The sequence below is a fragment of the Pleurodeles waltl genome, chromosome 4_2 (assembly GCF_031143425.1).
Source record: "Pleurodeles waltl isolate 20211129_DDA chromosome 4_2, aPleWal1.hap1.20221129, whole genome shotgun sequence".
NCBI lineage: Eukaryota > Metazoa > Chordata > Amphibia > Caudata > Salamandridae > Pleurodeles > Pleurodeles waltl.
The window spans coordinates 53,653,965-53,668,692 of NC_090443.1; the positions used below are offsets into that span (position 1 = coordinate 53,653,965).

The 14,728-nt window shown below is 46.2% G+C and overlaps 1 protein-coding gene across 1 annotated transcript in view; it reads right to left on the bottom strand.

Moving 5' to 3' along the window:
* Positions 1 to 14,728, bottom strand: part of LOC138292186 (uncharacterized) — a 158,769-nt gene that overhangs the window by 119,740 nt on the left and 24,301 nt on the right. The window contains exons 3-4 of the mRNA XM_069230624.1: positions 14,112 to 14,207; positions 421 to 585 (exon numbers count right to left, since the gene is read on the bottom strand). Coding sequence (XP_069086725.1) covers positions 421 to 585; positions 14,112 to 14,207 — 261 coding nt within the window. The remainder of the gene's footprint in view (positions 1 to 420; positions 586 to 14,111; positions 14,208 to 14,728) is intronic.

Consider the following 14,728-nt stretch of genomic DNA (forward strand, 5'->3'; position numbering starts at 1 on the left):
GGCTGGCGGAAGGGGTTCTCTGGGGCTTCCCTTGGGGCCCCTGCACTGCCCATGCACTTGGCATAGGTAGTGCAGGGGCCCCTGTGCAGTGCCCTGCCTCGCAGGTCACTGCCCGGCGCGACGGGTGCTGCTGCACCCGCCGCACATCGGCATTGACAACAGCTCCATGTGGAGCCGTCGGCAATGTCCCGGCCCTGCATTCTGCTGGGCCGGCCCAGCAAAATGGATATTATTCGGCCGGCGGGGTCTCAAGGGGGTTGGCGGTCTGTGATAAGACCACCAGCATGAACACGGCGGGGTTTCCCGACGTGTTCATAATGACCCCCAAAATATCTTCATCTCTTTACATTTAGCCTGCTCAGCATCCTGCAAGCAACATTCACCCTGAAACACTTGCAGTGGCCTTGGTGGTTGGCTTACCTGTGTCTTGAACCACTTTGAATACTCATTCTGGATCTTCATCCTGATAGTATCGTACTGGCTGTGGACGTCCTGGAGGACACTAGTCAAATCCGGCTGTGTTTTAACACTGGCTTTCTGTCCAAGAACATTGGTCTGGATGGTCATCCGTATGTCATTCAACTCCTGCGAACCAATAGGAAAAATACAGCACAGGTTACTCTTTGAATCAGCTTTGATTAATATATGTAGGATGTGGGTATCTGCTGGTTTTTATCTGTCACCTCTTCACCCCTACATACGGGATGTCCGTCACTGGTCAACATTACCCAAAGAGATCGAGTGACGATAAAAACAAGCAAAGCAAATCTTCTTGGCTCTCTAAAGTTAAAAGGTTTTCTCAAGCTTCAAGTAAGGAATACACCATACATGCATCAGCATTTTAGGCCTCTCTTTCACACGTAGAACAAGTAATATGTGAGAAGGAAAGGGAGAGTTGAAAGCTGATGGTGTCTTTGAAAGGATCATGGGCCTTAAAAGATGCATCTTCATTATTATGCATTTGAGTATGTGATATAATTGTATTTGCATTCACTTGGCTATTTTATGTTTAACCATCACCTCGCATCCCTCCTAGTTTTGCTCTAAATGTTTAAGTCGGACCCTAACCCATGTGATGAAACTCCCCAGCAAGGCTGATCTTTTCAAGTATTGGTCTACTTCTGATTGGAAACTGGAACCTGTAGAACTCCCTGGACCAAGGCAAAAATATTAGCCCAGTGGTGTGATTCACCTTGTGAGTTCGAGATGTGGACCCTTGTGATCAGCTGCAGACAGATGCGCATTTCAGCACTCTGTTGCTCTTTCTCTTGAGGCTTGAACAAGTTTGGATATCTCCCTGAAGGTTGAACCTATTAGCTGAAACTAGCTCATCTGCGGACTGGTAGCTAATGTGCATGCCCAGCTGACCTTCACACCTTGTATGATGACAAGACTGACCTTCATACCCTGTAATACGACAAGAGAGGACCAGTGGACAATCTAGTTTGAAAAGCTGCCATGCTGGCCAGAGCACGGGCAGACAATGTCAGCATTAAAAGTGACACTGTCTGGTGTGGACTCTGTGCGCTGACTTTTCTTAGGGCCCCACACATGTCTGAAATTACTGTGAATCGTTTGTAACAATTGATGTATTTTGCCACTGGTGTTCTGGACACAAATATGGTTGCTCTCCAACTGAATGGCCAAGTACTCCCCTTTAGCACTTGGCTCTCACCGTTTAGCAAAGCCAAGCAGGCAAGGCTCATTTAAAGAAAGGTGGGAGATTAGACAATCAATCTGTGGCATTTCAAATAACAGGTCACTGCCCAGTTCTTAACTTTTAAGAATACGACTTTATTACACCTAAGCACAAACACACTAATGCCATTGTTCGCTCTTTTCTTCTTTCTTTTGTAAAACACACAAACAGAATGTATGAGAGGGCATTCAAGTAAAGAAAGTGCTTCAGTGCCATTCTAAAGATTTATGATCATATAGAAAAACAGATAACATAATATATATCCATAGGTTGATGCACTGAAACCTGATAACCAGACCTCAATGTCAGTGTACTAGCCCCTTACAAAATGTATGTTGAATTGGCTAGCCCCAGTTGGCAAATACTGACTTACCTGTAAGTCTCTTGCATATGGGGCACAGGGCGCCATGGGCAAGTAAGATAGAGTGATTACACAGGGCTGCAGCACTGATTGTGCCACCCTGTTGTGAGAACATAGAAAATGGCTCTCAGCTTGCCACTGCAGACTGGAAGAGAAGTGGTCACGCTGCTGGTTCATCTTTGCTATTCAAACTAACGGTAAAGCAACCACTTTCCTTAACAATATATGTAAATCTCCCCTAAGGAAGGCCTATGGCAGGGGCTGTGTATTATTGAGTAAGACATACCTTTTTATAAATGTCTTAGTAGCAACACCTCAAAATTGTCGTTTTGCTGTGCAAAAGTGAGTAGCCACATTGGCTAATTCAAGGTTACCTGCTTTCACCCTAGCCTAGCTGACTCCTGAATGAGGCTACCCGCCTGGGTACTGTACGATATCAAATTAATCATGGCATTAAGCCTGACCTGATGCCCAGGTCGAATTTATTGTCATAATTAAAGTAATGCAAATTTTAGAAAGTTGCCACTCTGTGAGCCAACCGGTCCAATGGCCTCACACAGACACTGGCCAACAGACAGCTTTCTGCTCACCTGGGGAGTCTTGTGAATGACTCCCATGCTTAGGAACAACAGCAGACTGCTGCAGGGTGATGTGTTACCTCCCCTTCACAGGTAGCCACTTAGGGTGTTAGCCCAAAAAGCAAGCTTCAAAGAGGAAGCTGTCATTGGTAGGCAAATGGTGATTACACTCCTGAGGGGCTGCCTTTGTTCAGGTAGAAGGGATGGTGATAGAGACACAGAGGGATGATCAGTGCCCAAACCAGTTTTATTCTGGGCATGGAGCCCATGGGTAGTCACACCTCTAGGGTGGGCTACCAAGCTCCTAGCAGCCAAGGAACGGTGCCAACATCTTGGAAGTGGCAGAGTAATGCACTCTGAGATTGTTAGGTGCCACACATTGCCGGAAAGTTGTCACCAAGAGGGAGGGGACCTGGTAACCTATTGACTAGTAACCACTTGGTCCCCTCAGGCCTCTTTTTAGGGATAAATATGGCACCCCTGGCACCCTGAATCTCATATCATGTCAGAACTAGAACAAGGACCGAAGAAGTGCTGCCCTGCTGACCCCTGGACTACACAAAGAGAGGCTGCACCATCTGCTGGTCTGCACCTGCTGCACCTTGGGCTAGCAAAGTTGTGGCTGTGCTGGTGGCTCCTGGCTTGGAGAAAAGTAATTCCACAGCTCCAGCCCAAAGCAGTGACAGCAAGGATCAGTTGGCTGATCCCCTGGAACCAGCTCTGGGGACAAAAGAGCTGAAGAATCCCAAAATAGCAAATTGGTAGCCAATTCATAGAACTCGCCGCTGACTGACGCTGGGCACTCCAAGATACCAATCCTCAATTGCCAAAAGTTTCATCCAAATCACCCGGATCCAAGAGTGTCATCACAGATTGGTCACCAAAAAGGGACACTAGCCTCCACCAAAACATTTCACTGTAACTGCTGTGCTCAGAGTAAAGTAGGTTAGCAACAGCTGGCCATCTACTGTCTGGAAGAGGACTTTGTGGGACCTCCACCTCTTTGGCCAAAGTTGACCCACACCACATGTGGACCGAGAAATCACCACAAAGGCACACCCCTTGACCACACCACAACCAGACCATCTTTTCATCATGTATCCCCAGCATCAGGACCACTCCATTAAAGTCTATGGCGGTCATGCTGTAAAGTTTGAAACTGGACTGGAAAACACTCTAGGGGCCAGGTAACTGTCCACATCTATCCCCTCACCCCTAGACCTCTATCCTGCAAGATTTCATCACCCAAGCCGGGCCTGAGTAGCCAAACTAACTTTTACAAACTTTTAAAAAGTTTACAAACTTTTGATTGAGCAATGCTTGTTTGCAGTTCAATTAAAAATTGATAGAACCTTCCTTTGCAAATTCATATCTCCTGATCCCTCCTGTGGATTTTGCTCATCATGGATTCTAAAAATTAATAAAAATATGATCTATTTTTATAAATTGGTGAAGTGTTTCTTTCGTGTTGTGTGGCTTTCGTATTTCGTTGTTTGGTACTGTTAAATGCTTTACACTATTTCCTTTGTGCAAGCCTTGCTGCTTGGAGACATAGCTACCCAGGGTTGAGCTTAAGGTTGTTCAAATGAGCCTGACTGGACCCAAGACAGCTTTTTTATCGTATTCCACGGTAAGGCCTCAGATGCATACAAAATAATACATCCAAATCCTCACAAAGTAGCCGTCACTCCATGTTTAAGCCACTGGATAATAATGACTGGCAAAGGTATTCAACAAAATCAAGTGGTCGCACCACAAATATCAGCCACCACGACGCCTGAGGCAAGGACAGTAAAAATGCTATTATCCCTTTTCCCTTTAGCTTGGGCACAAATGTTAAACAAGGTTCTTTCTTGGCTCAGGAGTAACAGATCTTAATTCAAAGTGTGATCAATGAGATATAGTGTGCTTGGTCACTTCTTTTCTCTTCATTTTGCCAGTAAAAGAATCAGTTAACTATCAAATCTTATCTTATATGACTGATGTATAGAAGTCAGCGTGCCTAATTCCCAATCTGTCTAGTGCTCCTCTTCTTTGGAAGCTGAAGGAGGTAAAAAGAAAAATGGAGGAGTTATGGACTGGCCAATATAGACGTGGGACAGCACCGCAGGCAGAAAAGAGACATAGGTATGTAGGACCAACTCGTCTAGGTACAATTCTGTAAATGGTGGCCAGATCTACAGGGTCTGCAACTCTTCTGCCCTGCTGGAAGCAGCAATTGACACCAGACAGACAGTTTACAGTGTTGAAAGAAGACGAGATTAGCTGCACATTGGTAAAATTGGTGATACCATAAGGAAATTCAAACCAAGGTTTAAATCCTACTGCGGAACAAAAAAAGGTGTGGGAGGAAAAATATACAATAAACCTTTCATAAAGCATGCCACCAGGGGCAACCTGAAAAAGTAAGACTTGTCAGGAAGACACAAGATGGAAACAAATTCAACCATGTACCCTTTCACAGTACTGACCTCCAAGTTAGTGAAAATGAAAAGCTCAGAACATCTCACAGGAAAGCCTCAAAGGAGTTCAAGCATGTGACCAATGACAAATATGTCCTAGCACCCAGAATGACAACTGCCACTATTGGGAGGAGATGGAAACCTTTAACTAACACAGCTCTATTTCCATGCATGCCAGCATAACCATGGAGAATTGGGGTGGAGAACCCAACAACTCTGCTGTGACAGTAGATTAGTCCTGCCTGAAAGAGGAGGCTGAATACTGATGACCAATTAATTGGAGTACCAATTCTTCATCACCCGATCTGAGGCAACAAGGTTCAGTTATATACCATCCTTACACACTTTAAGCAGAACCGTTGAGGTAATGCAATTGGATGGAATTGCCTAACATATTTCCTGAGATCAATTCAAGTAGAAGCTGCCCTATGGAGAATATGTTGAAATGTCCAAAATGCAGAGCAGCTTACAGTACCTTGGCTAAGAGGTTGATGCAGGGAAGTCCACGTTTAGAAAGGTTTCTCTCTTGTCACATCAGGGTGGAATTCTCATTCATGATCTTTGAGGGTCAGGTGACTGAGTCATCTACCTTCACATTCATATACCTGCTACACAAACTGCCACTGGAAAAATTATTTCAGAAACATTTGCCACAAGCACAGGGCCTCCTAGCACAGGATAACAGAACTCTGTCCCCTTTGTGTTCAGGTGGGGGACTGCAGTACTATTGTTCACAATGACAGCAGAGCAAGACATGGAAAGAATAAACACCTTTAGAGCTAGGTAGATGGCCTGGAGATCCAGTAAGTTGAGGTGTAAACATGGTTTTTCCAGAAACAAATAGTCTAACACTGTAATTTCCTCCAGGTGAGGTCCATGCCCCTCCGAAGAGGCATCAGTTACAACAGTAGCCTGTACTTGTGGAGGGCATAGGAAGTGACCCACGGTGAGGTAGGGTTTGGAGGGGCACGTCCACTAAGGGAGATTCAAAAGGACTGATCGGCAGATCTCCGCACCAGCAGGGAGGATTTCCTGATGTAGAACCCATTGCCAAATAAGGCACCAGTGGAGGGACCTCATCTCTCACTAGACATGCTACACCAGGAGGATGCAGAAGGCCATCAAGAGCCATACGGGAGGACTGTCATGACGGGAATGAGCCCTGGAGTGTGAAACATCGGGGTCATACCCAAATGTTCAAGATTACCTGAGACAAAGGCAAGTCTCCCATGCAGGTTGCATCCAGGACAGCCACACTGAAGACCAGCCTCTAAATCGGAGTTAGGTATGACTTCTGTTGGAGGTGGCACGTTCTGGTTGGCTAAGGCAAGGTCCTAGCCAGGCAGAGCCTACCACTCCCATCAGGGGTGGGTGATTACACTCACTATATAACCTGCACTCATCCATGGGTAGCTTGGCATTGAGCAGTCAGGCTTATCACAGGGGCAATGTATAAAGCATTGGCAAAGCACTCTTGCACAATAAATACACTGAGCATCACATGAGTTGCATGTAAAGAAAGTTTGTATTCAACACACACATTAGTTAACATAGCACGAACGTCATGTAAATATGGACAAAAATCACATTCAGAAATATCACTAGCTGTAATAGGCCCAAACAAGTTAAAAACAATATTATCAATATGTACACTTGGGAAGAATCCTATGGTCCCTCCCAGCACTCTCATGTGGTTCAAAACATTGTCTGCACAAGACCCAGCCAAGCAAGTATCCCAATTGAGTATCGCACAGCTCTAGGGTGTACCCCGGTTCATAACATTAGCAGCAAAGTGTACACACAGATAATTGCAGCACTTTTAAATACCTCAGCGGATTAGGCTGCAATGGTAAGAACAAATATCAACAGTGATGGTCTGTTGGCTAGGAAACAATGTGTATTTCAAAACTACCACGTGGTGTAGTCAATCACAGGCAGTCACTCCCACACGCTCATTCCACACCCCTTCGGGTGACACAGATATCAGGCAGACTTGAATTGCATGCACTCGCACACACTCATTCTCAGCAACCTAATGCGCCCCACTGATATCCAGCAGGACAGTTGTCACTGTACTTGCAGACCCAGTGGGTCCAAACCTCCCTCCACCCTTGAACCAATGCCTACTACTGCCCCCCACAAGCTGGAGATGAAAGCAACCTTTCCCCAGATACTAGGCCGATTGCGGTAGGAGTCACACTTATTCAGGGTCCTGAGGGGAAGGTGGGGGGAAAGATTAGATGTCAGACTGATCAGGCAACAGTCGACAATTATAGGTTTGGCCACCCATCATGAAGTTCACTCAAAGGTCTCCAAATCATGCCTTCCGGTGCAGGCCCAGGTCTGCAAAGCACGGGGTAGGGCCACTGTAGGACACACACTGATCACAATAGTGCCTACGCAGGGTAGGCACTCCAGTACAAAAATAGTTACCAATCCCGCACCTCCCTGGAATGAGACACAATATTTGGTGCTGATGACTTGAGTCACACCAGACAATTGAGTTGCACAATAAGGGGGTCATTATGAACACGGCGGTAAATACCGCCGTGTTCATGCTGGCGGTCTTTCCATAGACCGCCAGCCCCCCTGAGACCCTGCCGGCCGCATAAAGAACATTCTTCTGGGCCGGCGGGCGGAAACATTGTTTCTGCCCTCCGGCCCAGCAACATGCAGAGCCGGTACCCTGCCGACGGCTCCACATGGAGCCGCCATCAATGCCGCTGTGCGGCGGGTGCAGCAGCACCCGTCACGCAGATCACTGCCCGTAAATCGGGCAGTGACCTGCGTGACGGGGCACTGCACAGGGGCCCCTGCACTGCCGATGCCAAATGCATGGGCAGGGCAGAGGTTCCCAGGGGGGCCCCGGATAACCCCTTCCGCCAGCCTTTCCCTGGTGGGGGAACCCGCCAGAGTAAGGCTGGGGGAAACAGGGTACATTATCCGTAGCCCGGTCAGATAATGTAGTCCGCCATCGTCAGGCTGCCTGTTGGTGGTAGTCTGGCGGTGGCACAGGGCCTCCACAGGCGGCCCTCCCTGTGTTAATAATATGGCGGTTCAGACCACCATGCCGGTGGCGGTCTTTTCCGCCGCCGCCGGCATGGCGGTCTGAACCGCCAAATTCATAATGAGGGCCTAAGTGTCACTAGTTCTGTGCCTCCCTGGAATGAGGCACAATGTCTGGTGCGCAATGCCTTGAGTCACACCAGACAGTTCTAATTACCCATGAAAAGTTATCAAAAGTCGTACCCTCCTAGAATGAGGCACAACAACTGGTGCGCAATGACTTGGGCTGCACCGGACAAGTCGGATTGCACACATAAAGTGACCAATGTGGTACCTCCCTGGAATGAGGCACAACATTTGGTGCGTGATGACTTGGGTCACACCAGAAAATTCTGCTTGCACACGGACAGTTACCAATGCTGTACCTCCGTGGAATGAGGCACAACATCTGGTGCATGATGACTTACGTCACACCAGACAATTCAGATTGCCCACGAAAAGTGATCAATGCCGTACCTCCCTGGAATGAGGCACAACATCTGGGGCATGTTGACCTGAGTCGCACCAGACAATTCTGATCATCCACGGAAAGTTACCAATGTCTGTAACTCCCCGGAATGAGGCACAACATCTGGTGTGCAATGACTTGCGTTGCACCAGACAATTTCAAACACACATGAAGAGTTACCAACTTCCGTATCTCCCTTAAATAAGGCACAATGTCTGGTGGGCGATGGCGTGAGTCGCACCAGACAATTCCGGCCACACACAAAAGACACAAGTTCAGCAGTGTCACACGAGGTAGAATGGGGCACTGGTCCAGGTACGCCCCCACCGCCAAGGGTCGAAACTTGTGAATCAGACACCGCAAGCAATGAGCATGCAGTCAGCGTATTGCACAATAGAAATGTGGTACAATAGAGAAAGTGTGCCATGTGGGAACCCGCACACGGTAAATTTGCTCACAACCAACAGGATGGTTATGCGTGTCGTAGCCCCACGATGAAGGGCCACACTCCTTGAATCCAGGCAGTAATTTGAAGGCTCCACACCAGGCAATCCGTTCTCCAGGCACATTACTTAGTTCCACACTCACACTGCTGCTACCAGGTGGAATCCAGCAGTAGATGTATGCGCTTAGGATGGTACCGCTCTCCAGATGACACAAGTAAAAGGTGTAGGTCCCTCGCAGGAGGTCTTTGATGTCCATAAGACCTGCTCTGAGAACAGGGGGGCAAGCCAACAAGCCCTTGGAGAGCACTCTTAAGTGTGCCACACAGCAACTGGAAGTTTGCCCAGGCCAGCCTGATGAAGGAAGGGTGTGTGGTCCCTTCCAAGGACAGTAATACTTCTGTGCACAACAGATTCATATGGCAGTGTGCACCACATGGTCCAGGGTCTCCGGTCCCATGTCCCTGCAAATGTATCTCTAGTTAGCTGCAGTGGGGCACCAGTAGTAGTTATACTGTAGTGTGCCTTTGAAGTTGGGGGTGGTTCAGAGGGTTCCCCTTTGAACCACAGATGTCTCCCCTAAATTGTAGTCTTGTCTCCCATGGGGCCGTGGACTCTAGATCTTAATCTTTAGTGGGGCCATGATCTGGCCCTAAGAGGGCAAGGGCCATATGTACGAACACTTTTTTTCCATAGACACAGAATGGGTAAAAACCTTTGCTACATATGGCCCCAAGTGTCAAAACCTCTCCCTCCAGTCTATCCAGCCAGGCACTCAAATGGTGGAGGTCTGTTATTCCAGGTGTGCACCCAAAGTTTATAACTGTTGCTGGGGAATTCACAGGTGTGCACCCCAGACACCAGTGTGGAATAGAGTTGAATTTAAAAAGGCACACAAAGGGATCTAGAGCAAGAAAGTGTCCCCTTTTTAGAAGTAGCATTTAGTGATTATTGCCAAAACCACCTTTACCATAAGAAGGAGTTTGTCAGGACGATTTCAATGATAGGAAACATTATGAGGCTGATCCACTGCTATCCACTATTACATGAGTAATGGTAAACGTTCCCCATATTAACCTCTGGGCAGAGCAATCCTCATTGGAAGTGAAAACACACATGGGTATTCTTCACTCCATGGGCACATGCACCCTGGAGCACGCACAAGCCTGCAGGGGCAGGCTGGACACAAGCTTAAGAACTAGGGTTCATGTGTGCCCACACAGGCCTGCTGTGACAGGTTCAGGACATATTAAAATCTCATTGTGCAAGTGTGCACACACTGGCCTACAGTGACAGGATCAGTACCTTTTACAACATCATTGTGCATGGGCGCACACACTGGCCTGAAGTGGCAGACTCGGTACGTGTTAACACCATTGGCAGGTGAGCACACACTGGGCTATGGTGGCAGGCTCAGTACATGTTAAAACACCATTGTGCAAGTGCGCCCACGCTGGTTATCACCAGTTCCTAACATATGTACGAAGGGCATGCATGTTTTCCCACTGTACTTACAGTGAGAAAGAGCCCAGGGCCCTAAGACCATTAAGAGAGGACGAGCAAAACCTACGGGGAGAACTGACCTCCTAGGTAGAGAAAACCCATGTGGGGATTCTTCCTTACCAGGGCATGAAACACCCTTGTGCAGCTTCCCTGCCCTCTGCCTTTCACCTGCTCCACCCTTCAAGGGGTATTCTAGGGATAGCATAAGTCCTGTTCGGAGTTGGCCACGGAGTAAAAAATACCACCCTGAGTGCAACTGCACCCCCACAGGCCTGCACTGCCAGGCCTAACACATGTGCGACAGGCTATTCTGATGGGTGGCATAATCAGTGCAACATCTCACCAGTAGCCAGGGCCGTACCCGCCCGGGTATGTGGTGTACCTTTTTATAGGGCACTCCTGAGTACAGCACCTCAACCAATCATGTAAGCACCCCTTCCTGGCATGTGTAGGAAGGGCGCATACACTTTCCCACTGCAGTATAGTGGAAAAGTGCCCAGAGTCCTAACGCCACACAGAGAGTGTCAGCAAAACAAAAATGGGAGGAAAAAGCAAAAAATGTCAGGGAAGTCCTCTAAGAAGGGCTCTTTCCAACAGCTTCCTTTGGTGTATGGAGAACCTAAGACAAAAGGAAGATCAAGGTTCATAGCAGATAGTCCATAGGCAAAAAAAGGCACCAATCCAAATTGACTGTATTGTTACTAAACTATGAAGAGGTGGCGGTGATAATCCAGAGGTAATCCAAGGAAGGCTACACAGAGTGAAGAAAGTTGGAAGAAGAGCAATTGGCAAAAGAGCATAAATGGACAGAGATATAAAGGGAGTTTAAACAAACACCCAGACGAACATCACACATGTGCATCATGTTGGCTCTCTAGTGGAAAGGCACTGAATCCTTATTTGTCACTGCCCAGGGAAATAACAGTAGCTTCTTGAAAGTGATTGGAAAGTGGTGGGGTCACTCACTTGTAACTTTGATTTAGAATTTATGGGAGAAGGAAGCACTTGACAGGGACTTCACCTTCAACAGAAGGAAAATGATGGAATGAGTAATTGTTTCTTCTTTTCCTCATGACACCTTGATTAGTGGCTGGTGCTCATTTACAACATGTGCTAGTCGGCTAACGGTGAAGGAATTAAACCTAGAGAAGTAAGTAGATAAGTAATTCCTAAATCTGGGCCATCCATTGTGCCATCCAGAAGTAGACATTCGTATCCAACCCTTTATTTAAATCTGGTCCTGGTCCAAAATAAAGAAAAACTAATAGCTAAAATCCAACAGCCAAGGGGTCTATGGAACTATATTATGAGAGACGTCAACCTCAGCCATAGCTTCAGAAGTAGGTCATTTCACAAAATCAGGTCATTCCAGTAAATGTATACCAAGGCCTACATGTCCCTTGAAGTACTGACGATCTGATCTGAGTAATAAACTCTTCTTTTATATTTGTAGAAAATCCTCTTTCCAATCTTGAGCAGAAGGTCTGGAAACTTAATCAAGGACTCAAACAAGGCTTGATAGTATCTTCCTAGCAGGGAAGTGCAAATAGTGTAGAATGGCAGTGAGGGACCACTGACGGACCTCTGAAGGTATTGGAAAAACTCTTCCCCTGGCGCTCGAGCTGCCTGGGGCATTATGGTAAAAGGATGAGACCATTTTATTACAAAGCTTAGCTAGACAACCTTGCTTCTATCCTGCAGCGACCTACAAGGCATCTGCAGTTTAACACTACAAATCCCCCAAAAATTGCAATACGGAGGACAAATCACACAATCTGCTAGGACTTATTTTCAACACAGGTAAGGCATTTGGCAAAACAGATGGCGAGGTGTAGGTGAGACTAAACCCATTTAAAATGAAAATAAAAGAGAAAACCCATTCTATAGCAGCAATAAAGAAAGAGTTACTAAACTATAACAAAACCGTAGATTAAAGGCATATGTTTGTACCTAAAATGGAATTTTAGTCAAACAATAGAGAAAACATAGCTACAGTATGTTCCAAGATCCTTTCTCTATGATGCTGTAATTTGAACTGTCTGACAGGCGCTGTAAGGCATGGTGGGACAGTGCAATATCTGAAAACCTTTAAAGGAACGGGGAAACGTTTCCTGTCCTTATTAAAAGTAATAACTATAGCACCTTTTCCACTTTGTCTTTCTTGGAAAAGAAGATGGGAAAAGTGGATGGGGGACCTCAGCCAATTCTAATTTATTGTTTGATTTACAGATTCGGAATGAATATGTTAAAAATACTAAGGAGCTTATTTACATGGCCCTTGTGCCACCACAATGACATTTCTTTATGCTGCAGCAGCGCAAAAACAACTCCAAATCTACAAAGTGACACTGGAGGCCTCTAGCGTCACTTTTCACCGCTGGGCGCCAGCTCCCGTCAATGACAGGCAAGGGCTTTTTCCTATGGGTCCCTTCCACGCATTGCTGGAGTAGTATCATTTTTTATGCTAGTCCAGCAATACGTCAGTTTAGCGTCAACAGATACGTCAGAATTTCGGGCGCATCTGTGAAAACGTGTGCCATGGACCTCTGTATTGTAAGTACAAGAGCACCCATCGCCTCGTTAGGGAAATGTTAGGCAGCACAAAAAAGCTGGCGCATCAGGGCCCATGCGTCAGTTTCTTGTAAATGAGGCCCCAAGAATGCTGTCACTTATAAGCATGTGAAATATACAAAAATGCTTTAAGGTAGAAACATTTTCCAAATTAAAATATATTCCAGTATCAGGTAAGTGTAGTGATATTTTACTGTGTATGAAAATAAGACAAATTGTCTCTGGTTAAATAGACTGAATGGGAAGACTAATAAGAGAAGAAAGGTGTATGTGCGTGCGTGTGTTAACTACTGTTTAGTTTGCAACTGAATGAGTGCCAGAGACTAAAGTGCTGCTCAGAGGTCCTCGGCTGACGTAATTAAAAAAGTATATTTAAAAAGTCACCACTTTGACTACCAAGGCTGCATAGTCCTGAATATACCGAAGGCCTCTTTACTGCCAGGCACTCCCTGCCTCTCCCTTGGTAACTTTTTTCTGTGTTTCTCTGCCTTCTTCTTGTGCGTTTTTGTGTGTTTTTCCTCTCATGCTCTTGGAAAATGTCTGATGAGGAAAAATGAATGGTGGTAGTTCCCACAGGCAACCACTGGCTCAAATTAAGCACTGTGTTTAACCCATACTGTGATTACTGGACTGCTACTCACAGTGTTGGTAGTTCCTGACGAGACCACATAAACGCAATTTCCGTGAGGATCATTAACCTAAGGGGACTTTTCCATTTAGTGTGTTCAGGTACTGTCAAGCGAGTGCAATTATATGTGCTTTGGGTTCCTGTATAACAATCTAGCCCAGTATCAAGATGTGTGTGGAATTAGAAAATTAGAATAGTAAATTCATTCCTTTACAGTCAATAGCTGGTCCTCGTAAATAAATATATGAATGCGTTGGTGTGTGTCTATCTCACATGACAATCATTCAGTTTTACATATCTGAGCCTGCTCCTCTGTGCTAGAAAATGTTACAAGCTCTCAGTGTCACCGTACCTTGTCGTGGCCATTCTTCAAATACTCCATCTCTTCCTTCAGAGACTCAACCTTTCGCTCCAACTCCGAGTTATACAGCTTGGCATTATCCAGTTCCTGCATTGATGTAGGGTCAAAAGAAGAAAAGTGAGAGGTTAATAACACATAAGTGCAGAGTTTGAGACAACCAAGGGTAGAAGGGTGGAGGAGGAAATGAGAAAGGGAAACGAAGAGCAAAGAGGGAAGAGAGAATAAGAGAAGAAGACAGAGGGGGAGAGATGTAGGGAAATGGAGATATATGGAGAGAGGAAGGAAGCAGGGCGTTGTGAGTTTGTGGGCAAACTGAAGTGGCCCAGTATGTAAGCAGCCTTCATGTCACCATTGGCTACCAGCAGAAAAATGGTGTTAAATGATGTCAACGAGAGGTTCGTATTCTCCCCCACAGAGGATCACATCCAGTTTAGGTGGGGCATTTCTACCTCTAATATGTAACGGATATGTTTGAGAGGCTAGAGAAACAGGTGAATTATGTTTATATATCTAAATGACTTTGGTTTCATTTGTTCAAGCTGGGAGCAGCAATTAGGACACGATTGCCAGTAGTTGCATAATGAAGGGGCTGTCATTATGTTAAAGGC